This window comes from Siphateles boraxobius, unplaced genomic scaffold (assembly GCF_051911475.1).
Source record: "Siphateles boraxobius isolate OS27281-9 unplaced genomic scaffold, OSU_SipBor_1 16, whole genome shotgun sequence".
Lineage (NCBI taxonomy): Eukaryota > Metazoa > Chordata > Actinopteri > Cypriniformes > Leuciscidae > Siphateles > Siphateles boraxobius.
Window position 1 is genome coordinate 14,192,062 of NW_027508766.1, and position 15,362 is coordinate 14,207,423.

The following is a 15,362-nucleotide window of genomic DNA, read 5'->3' on the forward strand; positions in this document are numbered from 1 at the left end:
GATGTCAGAGAAGAAAAGTAGCCCAGAGTTGCCCTTCTCAACTTGCCAACAACTCAGCTGAGTTGAGCTAATTTGTCTGAAGGTACAACAGATCAGGGGCGTCATGCAAGCCAAAATTCTGGGGGGGGGGGGGGGGGGGGGGGGTCACAATCTGAGACGTTGCAATTGTTTTCTGACGGGTGATATGGATCATGTTAGGAGGGGTCAGGGGTTTCTCCCCCTGAAAATTTTTACATTCTGGCTGCTAAACATACAATTTCAATGCAGTTTGGGAGGGACAGAAATACCTTAACGGAGCTAGCAGCAACCCTCCTCTATCTGAGGATATATATATATATATATATAATCTTACTGGCATAATATTTGAATAATATTGCGGCATTAGATCTATCATCTTACTGCCATACTCTTTTACTAATGATAATAATACATTTTGTATTACTGCATTACTGTTGTATTATGGCAAGTAGTACCTCATTAGTAAGTTGCTACTTGCGAATCATGAGCCAGTAAAGTGACCTGATAATAATAACGGAAGTTATATGAGCACATAAGAGAGAGGCTGACTGCTACACTTTCGTGCACTCTAAGCCTACATCACGGTCATAGCGATCTGTATAACAACTATGCTGTAGCTTTCGAACGGGTGGCCTATGTTTTTTCACTGCATTTGAATTAGCTGCCTGATCCGTGAAGAGCCGTGAATAACAGTCTACGGGAGAAACATCAAGTCGATGCCTTGATAACGTTAGGTTGGATTTTGCAGTTAGTCTACAACAAATTGAACACCCTCGTTTCTATGAAACTGAAAACATTTGAACCAGCTGGAGACTTTGACACAAGACAAAACAGAGCAGATGTTTCAAAACCGATCACATAACGTTACTATGGCTTATTGGCTTTGTATGGCAGGCGGTAACGTTAGCCAACTAGTTTACGGTTAGACTAGGCTAGCTATCGATAACGTTACACTTAAGTTACACAACTTAAGTTAATGCTCTGAATTCGCAGCTAATATCAAATCCATAACTTTTTGATCAAGTTAAAATTTCCAGGTCAACCAAAAATAATCCCACTAACTTTTAATATCATCCGATAACTAATTCAATGCCGATTTGTTGCTTTGCCCACACACCACTTCAAGACCATCTGTAAAACATTGCCAGCTCAACGTGCGAGACGAGTGAGTTGCTTGAACATACACAGCAAAGATTCTAGAGCGCTCTAGATTTGATATACACAGACACCATATTAGGAAAAAGGGGCGGGCTGATGCTGACCGATTTATTACACATCCAGAAGAATACATTTGAGTCGTTATAGGCTCTGGTAATTATGGAGCATAATAGGAATAAAGTTGTGACAAAAAAATTATCAGGGAGGAAAAATCTGAGGGGGCACGTGCACGTGCCCCTCACTTTGAATGGGCATGACGCCACTGCAACAGATCCTTGATATTAATAAAGATACTGGTTAATTCTTCTGCCGGCGACCTTCTATTTCATGCATGTTATGATAAAAGATGATTATAAGAGTTTGCGACTTTGGTGTCTTTGTATTTTCTTCGTGGTTCTGCCGTAGGCTACTTTCTCTTTCGCAGGTGACTCGCGGATTGGTTTGTCTTGGTTAGTCTGATTGGTTCGTCTCTGCTGGTAATCGTCTGAGAGGAGGGAAAGCGGGATCCAATCATATGGATTATCAGAACTCCGGGAATTATAAAGAGCACCTGAACGCAATTGAAGCGCCCAGCCTTTTGTTTGTGAACTGCAACTGTGTGTTTAGTTCTCTGTTATGCTTGTTTTGATGTTTGTTTGATTATTTATCAAGCTTCGTTTATGTTTAGTTTGTCATGTGGGTGCGTGTAATCTTTACTACCTAACCTCCTTATGTGGTTATTCGAATTGAGCGATTACGCTGTGTGTTTGAACTGAATAAAGAAAAGAGGGTCAGGTAAGATGTCACGTGACGTACATTGTGCACATGTAGGTTTTTTCTCTGTTCTCTGTTAGACACACCAGTTTTAGGGGGCATGTGCCATTGTTGTACTTTTGTTTTGGATAGGTAGAGTGGGGAAGTATACGGCGTCTCGGGCGTCGAAGAATTTTCCTTTCTACATTATTCTTTGGTGTTAGTTAGGTTATTTGAAAACGGGTTAGAAAGATTATTTTCGTTTTTATTCATTTCTTTGAGTTGGCACTGTCCAGTTATTCCCTTTTTCTTTTCCAGGTTTGGAGTAATATTATTTGCTGGTATGTTTGTTTTACTTTATTGATTGGAAATAATAATTTGCTTTAATTGTTTCTTCACATATATGGATATATATATATATATATATATATATATATATATATATATATATATATATATATATATATATATATATATATATATATAATGTTTATAGAGAGATCTTCTGACCAGTTGTGGTCTACAATAAATGCATTTAAGCGTTCTACTGCCTTTGGTTTCACTTATTTCCCAGTGTTCTTTTAGCAATGATTGTTGATAGGTGATCAATGTTCAGATGAGATCAATGTGATCTTTAAGTTTACTAATGAGGAATGTACGTAAGATGTCATAGGTTATGTTTTCATCTTTATAATTTCACATTGCTCGAAAAATGAACTTGTTGACATTCTTGTTGACCCATTTCCAGACAAAATGCATGAGTGCTAGTAGTATTTTGCCAGGCAATAACATGAATCTGCCTGCTCAGAACCATTAAAATGCTTCCTTGTGAATGCTGTTGGGGCATTTGGCCTGAAGTCATTTGAATGCTATTAATTGCACTTCAAAGGCCTTGAGAAATATCAGAAGCTCAACATAGAGAACCTGAAGCCAAGTTTATTTATGCCTATGTGGTTTCCCTTTATTCTGGGTAAAAAGGAAACATGTACTGGAGCTCTCTAGACTTCAGACACTAGCATCTCTGACAGACTGCGGACCTTTACTATATAAATGTGCCGGAAAGTGTTAAAACACATTAAGAAAAAAAACAATGACCTGTTATTTGAGTCAAACTTGAGAACTACTGCATTTTCAATGCATTACACTTTAGAGAACATTTGAGTATTAAACATACATCGGTGTTGAAATATATGTTTGAGAGTGGCACCGATAATTACCTTGTCATCTCTGTCAAAGTCTTCATCCTCGTCCTCCAGCAAATCCTCCACAGCTTGCTGATGTGCATTGTGAAGAGCAGAACAAAAGAGAAGAGAGCAGGGGGGGGAATAAAAAAGAAGAAAACAAAACCAAGAGAAAATCAATTTCACATGTACACTTAGGAACATGTCCACATCTTCAAGTGGAAACAAATGATAGCATATAGTCCTCTGATAGAAAGCAAACCCTCTGAATCTGACCTCAGTCTCTAAAGTCATCAGTTGTGTCCTCTTGTCCATAAGGTTAAAACCTCAATAGAGCCTCTGGCAAAGGGAGGCTGATGACATAGAACGTTAACTATGTGCTTCAGTGGACCAGATCCAGGCCAACAATGGTCCCTTCAAAACCCCTTCAGGTTTTCATCCTTAACTCAAGCACACAAAGAGCCGTATGCCCATGACCTCGAGAAATGCTGCAGGCTACTTGATTCTCCCAGAAGAACATACAACAAAAAATAATGAATAGAGTGATGCTGAGAATATTGAGAGCAAGATAATCGTTTAGCTGTGTGAAAAGCACAATTGAACCATAGGTGAATTTGCACCCATACAGTAAGCACACATACAGTATCAAAAAACAAGTCAGTTTATATTTTAGTGTATAAATCTGTTTGTACCATATGCTATTTTAAATTAGTTAGTCCTAACCCCATCCATAACTTATCCCAAAAATCAGAAATGACAGGTGAATAACACTGATGTAGAAGCACCTAAACCTGGTTGTAAGCCTAAACTTTACATAAACTGTAAACTTGTCCACCAATTCTAATTGGATGATTGGAATTTTGTTCCAGGATCAACAAAGATGTTTAATCCAGGAACATGTTGTACCTAGTGAATTTACATTCATAGAGAATATCATAGAAGTGGGCGCTTCTGATTAAGACTAGAAAGCAACTACTTCATAAACCACTATAGAACATCCCAGCAACCACCTAGCAACACCCTTGAAACTGCAGTATCAACATGCTATACACAACCACTCAGAACACCTTAGCAATACATGGCAACCACCCACAACATCATAGCCATGAATTTTACACAAACTATTTACACAATTAAAATGTAAAAATCTACTTAAAATGATTAAATAAACCAGATCACTATTACATTTACGTCACATTTATTCACTCTTGGGAAAGTGCATCCGTTGACTTTACAGAATATAAAATTGCCACCTATGTTTTACTCTCACAAACAGAAGAAAAAAAACTTCCTGTGTGAGCTGGTAATTTGGCAGCATTAATTATTCAGTTCTCATTGGCTTGTTAATCAGAACTCTAGACACCAAAATAATCCGACGATATGTTGGCACACAAATAAAGAGTTTATCTCGGTCAACTGAAAACATTATATTTGGCCTCCGTGGCTCACAGGAGCCCAGAGGAGTGTGTATCACATGTCTGTTTTTGTTGCCGGAGGACTGAAAAGACACAGATCATTATTTCTCTTCTTGTGGTTCCTCCTGTCAGTCCCACATCAAAGCTTCAAGGTCATGTGTGTGCATGTGTGTATTTACATACGACAACTCTGGCATATGAAAACACCAAAAAGATACCGGGGAGGAATACATCTTTTTGATGAATTTATTATTTATTTTTGGCTCATTGCATTTCATCAGTTTTTTTGTGACATCCAAAAATTGTTACTTAGCAAACAATAGCTTTTGTTCCTTTGTCTTGTCTAAAAGAGAGAGTGTATGTCTGCTATAAGCCTCTTATGTAAATGCAGCCTGCGGCAGAAACAAATGGAGGGTTCAGGATAGATAAACGCAGTGCTGCGAGGAAACTATAGCGATGGTGTTTTGCGGGAGTCCAATATTGCACGGATCCACTAGAAGAGCAATATAGCTCCAGCGCTAGGTTAGCCAGAGGTCATATGCTGGGAAAAAGAACTTGGAGGAAGTTGAACTTCAAGTAAACCTACGATAGCTTGAACTCGAAGGTTCGACAGTCAATATGTCTCACTTGCAGACAGAAATCCAGACTAAAATAGCATCAGAGCCAGACTTTAAGTCCATTGTTTGGTCTTGCTGTTAGCAGCAGCACCATCTCCAGACCAGCCGTGTGACATCCATCCTGGCGAGTTAATGCACTTTCTCTTGCCTTCTGCCATCAGGGGAGGAAGAACCCTGCTATCTGCACCTTTAATTCTAACCTTCCCTGTGACAGGTGCGCTGGGAATAGATGCCCTAGCTAGACAAGCCATCCAACATGAAGATATGCACTTTCATTTTTTCTCTTGCCTCTCAGCTCTCGCGCTCTCCCCTCCTCCAGCTCTTCTTTGAAATGTGAGACATCTCTAGCGTCTCCAGCTGCTCAGGGGCTGGCCCTGCTTTGTATGCCGCGTGTGGACGAGAGGCCCGGGAGAGCCCAGGCCTGGAAGGCTGATAAGGGCTCTCGCCGGAGCACATCGAGCCCAAACAGCCTCTTTACAGGCTGTCAGAGCCCTGCTGGTCAGAGGGAGGGCTTGAGTTTTTGCCAGCACTGGCTGACTGTGGTCTGACCTCTGTAGGGGCTCGAGTCAAAGAGTGCGTCTGCTGGCGATAGAAGAAACTCTGTTTGTGCGAAGTATTACACTTCAATAAGAGCGGTCAGGATTCAAATGTGAGGACAATGGGCAAAATAATAGCTGGGATGTGTTGGAGAGAGACGGAACAGCCAGTACGTCTCTTTGAGGCTGAGTTGTACAGGGCACACGGGCTGTCAAGAGGAATCGCTAGGGTCACATGTATCCAGAAGCCGCGGGAGTCAGCGGGGTCGTCGGTCCCACAGCTCGAGCTCCAATGTAATCAGCAGCATCCCCGAACCCACAAGACCCAGAACAACACTCTGGATTTCTGTTCCGTAAATAAACCCGGCTTCCCGAGACAAGCCTGCGTCAACAATGGGGATGGCAGCCGTGACAAAAATCACACGGCTCTGCAGTGTTGTTGTTAGTAAAATCACGGGTACAAAAGTTCACACAGATGAAGTTCAGGAGCTGCCAAAGTCGCTCCCTGCCTCGCCTCCAACCTCGCCTGCGAGCCGCGGCGGCACGGGGGAAATCAGCAGGGCAACAAACGCTGCCAGTTCAAAGTGACGTGACCTTTTGATTTTGTCACCTGTCAGGGGCTGGCACGGAGGAGCGGAGACGTGTCTGCCAGGTGCGGGTGAAGCGCTGTCTCGCTAACGGGGGCACGGCGCTGGAAGAGGTGGTACCACTGAGGTGGATTAAAGGCCTAGAGCACCTCTCGGCTCCTCTTCTCACTCTTCCTCATCCTCTCCTGGCCCTGCCGTCACACTTCTTGCTTTTTTTGTTGTCCCTGTTGAGCCCGCAGCTGAAACACCAGCCTGAGAGTAAGACACGCTCTACCATGAAGCGCCTCTAGTAGCAGGTCTGGCAGACAGACTCTTGCTCAGGTTCTCTTTATGTTGTCGTTTCGTGATTGACACTGGAGGTGGGCTTGACAGGCCTTCGTTTCCCGCCACAGCACCCCACCTGTACCAGCGTATCCTTTATTCATGAAGCTCCATCCAGGGCTGTTTGTTTTTCAAATTATACACACTGGAAGAGAAAGACAAAACACTACTCAAACCAGACAAAACAAAAGGTTGGAAAAAGTTTATTTGCTAACTTGCTCTGTTTCATGTGAGGAAATAAGCAAAAGTAGACTAGAGAAGCTATAGGTTTGATCTAGTCGGTCTTCATATGTTTACAAAAAGATTAAACTAAAGGTGAAGTGTAATTTATTCACCACTGGCAGCATTTTGCAATGAAAGCAGTGTTTACACTCGTTGAGAAGTCATTTGCATGGGAAAGGGAAAAAGGTAGTTTAACATTTAATGCCATGTTTTGTTCACATGTTTCACCTTTAAAGTTTGCATGAAATGTAAATTCACCCTTTTTAAATTCACTACTTTAAAAATTCAAGGTAAAAAAACAAAAATAATAATCATAATGTCATAACTGTATCATCCAGTGAAATTACAGATTTCTCTCTGGTGATGTGTGATACACTTCTCCAATCATTTAGTCTGCTTAAACCCCGCCCCTTTCTTACAATCAACTGAAAACTTGTATTCAGATCTGCCTCCAGCCAATCAACATCCAATGGCTAGACCCAAGTCCCTGACCGAATTGTTTTTCTTTCCAATAAACCACATGTACATCAAAATATGGAATAAAAAATAGTCACAAATTCTGCTATATTATGATCATAACTTTAATTTTATAAAAAATGTAAAATAAACTTTTATTCATATGATAGTTATGTTTCATTCAACGTTATTGTCCAGCTCTGGCTGAAAACTGGTCTAGATTCAAGAGCTGGTAGACGAAGACGCACAAATTCAAGACAATTCAAATTATGAATTAAAACACTGAAAATGATTGTATCATTAAATTAGGCAAAACATTATTAATTTATTTTTTCACTTTCTAAAGAAAATGTTAGTGGTGCCATGACAATTGCCATGATGCCATGATGTGCTCGGTAGTTACCAAGGTGTTGCTATATGGTTGCTAATATGCTCTTAGTGGTTTTAGCATGTTGCTAGCAATTGATAGGATGTTCTGGGTTGCTGGGGTTAAGCATGGATTATAGGTAGTCAATAGCAAGTCAATAGAGCCCATGCCATGTCCCTGCTGCCTTATTTAATGTAAGTCCATGTGATGTTTCAAAAAAGTTATCATCCGTCAAGTAAAAAGTCCAATCACTTGGAAAAAATAGCACGTCACTTCAAAACAAACTGCATATCATGCATGTCATTCATAGCATAAACTGTGCAGGATGAGTTACCATTAGTTTGATACTGAGTTTAATACTCAGGGTTTAGAGCAACTTCCAAGCAAGGGGTCAAAGAATGACTTTAAATCAATGGTTTCTCAACCTTTTTTACTGAATTATTTGCATAAGTATGCAGCAATACAGCAATGTTCACAAAAAAACAGGCTATGAAAAATGATTAACCTTTTAAAATACGTGACAGGAAAATGGAGAAACAGCGAGCTAGCTAGAGGACACGGTGAGAGTAACCCTGACAATTAAGATCCTCTCTCCCACCACTGACAAGGTTGCTGAGAAAGAACTTCGAATGCTTAATTGCACTTGAGCTGGTGAAAGAGACGTCACTATTCCTCCAGCTCTGACAGTATATGCTATAATTAACACCTTCAAAACATCTGGTAAACTGTTTTCCAGGCCAGTGAATTCAGCAGCCCGGGTCTTCAAGGGCCAACCATGGGCTGCATTCCCCTCCATTCACACTGAGCTGTCCAATGCTTGACTGAGCCTGAGTGGCCACACTGAAGCCCACCCGAATACTTCCAGGTCTCCGAACAAACGTAGGTGAGGGGTGGTGTTAGGGTGGAGAGCACTGCCTCTCTGCAGGAGGTGTGCTAGCCACTGACAGCTGCTGTCAAAACGGCTTGGCTAACTGTGTCAGTGCTCCCTTACCTTCAGGTTAGGATACATGCATTTGCACTCCCTACCAGTAGGGGGCTCTTCCTCTGCAGCGGTGCAGCTGCTTTTGTTTAGGGAAGAAGCAGAGTGGCGCTTTAGAAATCGTAGCTTTCAATCACATGCTGTTGATCGACAGGCGTAGTTCAAAAGTCACATCCCTTTGTCTCGCATCTAAACCCGTGTTTATTTTTCTATTGTCTATTCACTCTGACACAAAAACCAATATCGCGGCACTATGCTGCAGACGGGCAAGCTAAGCTTCTCCCATTCTGTTGATTTAAAACAAAGGTTTAGTAGTGTAGTCTAGTGTTTAGTGCACAGCCATTCCAGATGGTAAAAAGGATCTTTAACAATAACAGGCCGTGACAGCGAGGTCAGGTATCTGGTGGAAGGGTGGCAGGCAGAGAACAGCAAAAGAATACGAGAGTCAGGGGTCAGCTGTCTACAGGTTAAGAGTTGAGCTGGCATGTCACATCTAGAGGTAACAAGTCCCTTCAAGAAATGTGACAGCTAAAAGTGGGTCCCTGTTTTCCCAGAACAAACTAGCAGTGGACATCAGGGACACAACAAACAAGTGATAAATGTACGGTCAGTCTGAAGAAGGTTGTTTTGCAATAATAACCGGCTCCTTTTCTGTGATAATGACAGCTTCATACCGGATAAATAAAGGCCATGAAATATAGATTTTTAACTGAAATTATTTTATGATGCCAGAAGAAAGGAGCCACGATACAAGTGACAAGAAACTAGCACAGCTTTGTGAGAAATCGATTATCTGGGACAATATACGGAATTATTATTGAATATATATATTTTTTGTTTATTTAATAAGCTGAGTTGGGTTGAGATGCAATAAATGTATCTATGTGTGTGTTTGAATATATATTGTATGTGTTTTATATATATATATATATATATATATATATATATATATATATATATATATTCAAAATTATGAGTGTGCAATGTACTGTAATTGTAAAAATGTATATTTTCTTTTCAGTCCTTCCCGGAAGAATAAAGTGATAATAACTGAGGCTGAAAAGTCTATCACAAAAAGTGGGAAGATGCCTTTATGCCTACATATGTAGGTAGAGTCTCACTTTTACCTTCCATCTCTTTGCGTACAGGACATTTGAGCACACGTTCATCCACAGTGCTCTGAGTATAAGGCGCGCTAACACCGCATTACTAAAACATGCAATGCTGATAGCCAGATGTCATACAAACACTTGGAAAAGTTTCATAGAAAGTCTGGGCAGAAAGGCTGGGCAGCATCTCCGTTGCTCATTTCTGTCTGTCTCTGTAAAAAATAAAATAAAAAAATAAAAAAACCCTGCTTGAACTGGTAGAACGCTGCAGCCTATATTTATGTGTCAGCAGGTTTAGTGCAGAGCTACAGTTAGAGTTATCTGAAATGACATCCTCCCAGGCACAGGGAGAACTAGCATCTCTATAGTGATCAAAACATGAATGGGACACTTCCACTGGGTGGATATTAGTCCTTTCAAAAGTACATCAGTCCTGCATCGCTTCCAGATAAGGTAGCAGTTGAGCTAGTGAACAAACAACTTTAAGCTGCAAGTGACATATTATATGTCACTATTATATTATAAATATATATATATATATATATATATATTTATATATCATTATAAAAAAATTGAAAAATATGAATGACATCAGGTACTAATCATTACACAAACACACATTTAAAGACACCTAAATTCCTTTCCCTTAAGTTCATAGTAAAGCGCAGGGAAACAGTGTCCAAGCTCAGGCTCATCAGTGAGTTTCAGGCTAATGGAAAACATGTGTGTGTGTGTGTTTACTGTTTTTGAACTCTCTTGCTCTCACCAGCCCGTGTGTTGTGGTTACAGTCGTCAAAATGCAGAACAATGGCCTGTTAGAGAGCAGAGGGGATGTGGAGGGTGGAATAACGGGTTAAATGCATTACCTCGGACTCCAGCCCTCTCATGTGTTTTAAATCCACAGGTCCTGACAGTATCACCTTTGACCCATTACCTAGTTCTGAATCTCTAACTTCTGGCCCAACTGACTGAAAGTAGTGGAAGAAAAACCACTGCACTGGACCATCATACAAGCTCAAGTTCATTATATATAAAAAGTACAATTATCAATTATATTATTGAAATACACAATAAAATAGTATATATAAATAGTATGTATATTTGTATTTATTTTAAGATAAACCAGTTTTGCTTGCTTACCATTATCTAAAGACATGCAACTCCATAACATTACAGTATAATGAATAAAAATGAGAAAAAGAAAATAAGACTTTCCCAATAAGACCTTTCCATGTTATATACAGTAATATATGCATTACAAAATATGCATTTTGTTTTTATTGCTTTATAATTTATTGATTTCTGTGTAAAAACAGGTGTGAAAAAAGTGTATCAGTATTGAAAAGATAAAAAATAAATGTATATCAGAGCTCTGGTGAGATTTTGAGTTTTTGCAAACAATGTCGCCATCTATAGGACAACGTAATTAGTGTACAGACACTTTCTAAAGGTCCTTTGGTTCTTGCTACATTTTTACGGTCTCCGTTCTTTGCAAAAGTTGACAAAGAGTGTCTCATAGGTATGAGATTATTAAAAAAAAATAACAGAGACCCTAAACCAGTAAAACTTTGATTGCTTATATTCAGGACACTGAGTAAATGGGACAAGCATGTGAACTAAATTTCTTCCTAGCATATCCTAGATATTTCAGATATATATAATGTGACTATTCCTGGTAAAAACGTATGAAATAATGATCTACAATTAATTTACTATCTACCTTGGGTGGTGACTATTTTATTCAAGTCCAAAGCTTTTGTTCAATTACCGTATCATGTCCTCAAACTCCAACTAAACGACTTTCAAAAATATACACTGGTATAAAATTGATTCCATTCAATTAACTTCAAGGTGAGCTCTCTTTATACCTCTATTCCATTGATGCTTTAAGCCCACGCACTCAGTCAAACGGCAGCTTATAAAGACAACAAAATCAAAGCAGTGCTGTTATGGAAGTGCTGCTGAGCATTTTGACACTTTCTAAACATACGTGTACATGATTTAAAAAAAAAATCTTCTTCAGAATGACACTGTGGTGACACTTTTTAATTAAAATATTTAAATAAATAAACAGCTTGGAGTGCGACGCAGAAATGCTCGAGTACCCAATTGTGCCGTATTTAGAAAAACAATCACTTTTTTTGTGAGAGCTGAATTCGGTATTAAAAAAGCTTTTTAATCCTCAAAAATCCAGAGAAAGTGGAGGGGTTGCATTTAAATGTACTAGAGCTGCAGGTCAGTGTGCGACAGAACTCACCACATCTCCCTGTCTCGTGTCCTTTCCTGAAGCGATGAGAACGTAATTCCAGGTCAGCAGCATCAAGAGAACCAGCGGGACCATATAGAGCTCAAAATTCCACACCACCACAACGAAAAGCTAAAAGAGGGAACAGACAAACGGAAAGAACATCATACTGAAAATGCGTTTATAAAACATATCAACAATCATTCATTTCACAGGATTCGTGTAACAGTGTCTCGTTCTCCTTTATAATAAAAAAAATTAAAGCCTCAAAACATACAGCATAATACTGGTCTTACTCTAGTAAATGTGACTCTACTGCCCATCACCCAATGGCTTCAAACAAATGTTCACATACTCCACAGAAGGAGATAGAACCTGACCATAAAAAGACTAAATCAATTTGATATTTTAGTTTTTTTCTGGGTTTTTTTGTTTTGTTTGTTTTTCCTTTATATAGGCTATTGTTCTTTTAATATTAGCAACTTGTAAACAACAAAAACTTTAAAAGTAATCACGATGAACTATAAGCTACTATGAACACCAACTTTATATACTGCAATCTACACATACGAATTAGCCTACTCATTTTTAAAAGAGCTGTAAAATAAAATAACACACAGACCCAAACATGTTTTCCAGTAAAGCCCTTAATCCAAACTACTTGCAACTCATCACAGAAAAAGAAACACTAAAACCAAAATGAAAAAAAATCTCCACACTATGAGAAATATTTACAGCAAAACAAAGATCACAGCAGGCAATGACAATATCCTTCACAGATGATATAAATGAATCTGCCAGGTTGAGACGGTCATGAGCTGTCAACTCTGTTCAATACGAAAAGATTGAACATGAAATTGAGTGAAGGAATTAAGGTTTTAGGAGTTTTCTAAAATGCATCCTCCAACTGGCTGAATAGATACAATGGTTGTTTTTGCATATCTAAAAAAAAAGTATCCTTGTACATGAAATGCACTCAAAACAGACATTCAGACTCTTACACATAAAGGCACACCACTGAGACCAATACATTTGCATAACATTAAATTATACCCCCCCCCCCCGAACACACACACACACACACACTGAGTTTCCATGTTTTCTAAGCACATAGACATAATGATTTTTATACTTTACAAACGGTATATTCTACCTCCTAACCCTAAACCTACAATTAAATCTACCCATCACAGAAAACTTTCTGCATTTTTACATTTTCAACAAACATCACTTAGTATGATTTATAAGCTGGGATTTGGGATATTGCCATCTTTGTGGGAAAATGTTGCTCATGAAATGTTGTTCAGGTAGGGTGAACCTGAAACACACACACACACACACACACACACACACACACACACACACACACACACACACACACACACACACACACACACACACACACACAGTGGAAATTCTCTGAATCTTGCAGAAACAGATCAGATGTATTTCCGTGGCCTCCACACTCTCCATTACAGCACCGCTACCCAATGCGCGCAGCACACTGAACATTTCAATGAGGAAAAAAAAAACACAAATCATAACACATAATATATGCACTATCAACACTGGTTTACATGCTTTCTTTAAATGACCACTTTCTAAATATGCCTTGTCTTACTAACAGCACATTAACACCTCAAATACTTGTTGAAGAAATTAATACAAATGCTGCATTTAAACAAAGCAGAGAGCAATGGATCAATACAATTAAAAATGTAAATTATGCAAAAAAAAATTGTAACATTTGGTATTTTAGTACCTGCTCCTATAGAGCAAACTAATTTCTTGCAAAATGCAGCAAAACATCTGTAGTGTGTCCCATTAATTAGGGCAAAATATATTTTTCAGACAAAGTAATTAGAATTCCCTCACATCGAATTAATATCTTCCATCTGTGCATTCATAAAATCATAATGACTTAATTTACTGCTAAAAACATGTAAAATATAACAGACCAGCCTTCAACGTACTTTGACAGATTTTTTTCTTTTTCATATTCCTTTGGCCTCTGACTCAATAAAATTGTAAATTACAAAAATACACTTATTGGAGTTTAAAACCAAACTAAGGGATTCGGTTTATAAATCAATCGGTTACAAAGAAAACCCAATTCTTTGTCTCTACTCCGCATCGTCCATCTTGTTTTCATATGCCTGGTGGTTCCTTAACCTGTCGCTGGACACCATCTCTTAAGTTTGGTTATTCTAGCTGAGGCCCAGAGTCTGATTGACAGATGATGTTAGCCGACACCTCGTCTGCTTAGAAGTGACCCTTCTCTCTTTCACACAGCCCAGCGGCCAAGAGAGAGATGCCCAGAGTACTGAGGCCATTCTTCCAGCCCAGACACTCATATCACCCCCATACCCCCATACCCCCCCCCACCCCCCCACCGAAAGCCTTTCCCTGGGAGGGAAGGGCCACGGACCCCAAAAGCAGACCGAAGGGAAAGAGAAAGGTCCGGGTGAAAGAGAGGAAAGGGAGAAACCGAATCTGCGAACACGCAACAAGAGGCTTTGTCAGAGCGCATCCAGGTATTCACGATCAGCTCGGCGACTTCGGCGGCCATTCCGGAGCCACAGCGTTCGATTTCCCGTTTCCCCCATCTGAGTTCCTGTACTTCAGTGCTGCAGTGTTCTGCTCAGGGCACGTACTGTAACCTCTACACCTGCACGGATCCCATCTTACAATGATTCAGCGAGCCTCAGGACCAACAGTAACCTAATACAGACCATGACATCTATTCATTAAACTGCATCTGAAATGCGATTTCCTGTCAGTCCATTAATCTACAAAAAGCACCAAAAGAAATCCACAAATCACTATTGCTGTTACCATCAATATCTATTAGAATTTTGCTTTGGTTCGGTGTAATATAACACGACAGCAAGGAATCTTCTAAAAAATAATAAAACAAGGACATCACAGTCGTTACGGGAGACCAAGAAGTCTTCCTTTTTTTATTCAAGTAGAAGAAAACGTTTACAGAACATCCACAGCATAAATTACCTACGCCCCCTTAAAATTAGGATTTTTAGAATAATAATAATTAAAAAAATACTTTTCATGTAGAAAATGAACAGAAAACCATTGAATTTGAAGCACGATAAAAGAATCCCTACACAATGTGTGTTTTCTTGCACTTCCCTAATGAATTTCACTAAGTGTAATATCAAACAACTAAGTGATATTTCAGCATTTTCATGCGTGCGATCAAGTAGCATATAAATTTGATTTCATTTTAAATATCTGTTTGATTTTATGCAAGCGAAAGCACTTGAGATTAAGTCCCTTAACAAAAGCCGTTGCTCTAACTGGGAGAACGATCTGAATCGGCCAAGTGTTTCAGCATCTCGCTGGATTTTTGGAATGGAGGACGGACACGTTTTGGCAGCCAATTTCAATATAATTTTGGCACT

General features: G+C 39.4%; 1 protein-coding gene across 12 annotated transcripts in view; it reads right to left on the reverse strand.

Annotated features, from left to right (window-relative positions):
* mctp1a (multiple C2 domains, transmembrane 1a) overlaps positions 1-15,362 on the reverse strand; it is a 213,682-nt gene that overhangs the window by 41,718 nt on the left and 156,602 nt on the right. For all 12 annotated transcript variants that reach the window (XM_077231636.1, XM_077231634.1, XM_077231635.1 and 9 more), the window contains 2 exons: positions 11,956-12,075; positions 3,126-3,182 (listed from right to left, as the gene is read on the reverse strand). In XM_077231636.1, the coding sequence (XP_077087751.1) occupies positions 3,126-3,182; positions 11,956-12,075 (177 nt within the window). The remainder of the gene's footprint in view (positions 1-3,125; positions 3,183-11,955; positions 12,076-15,362) is intronic.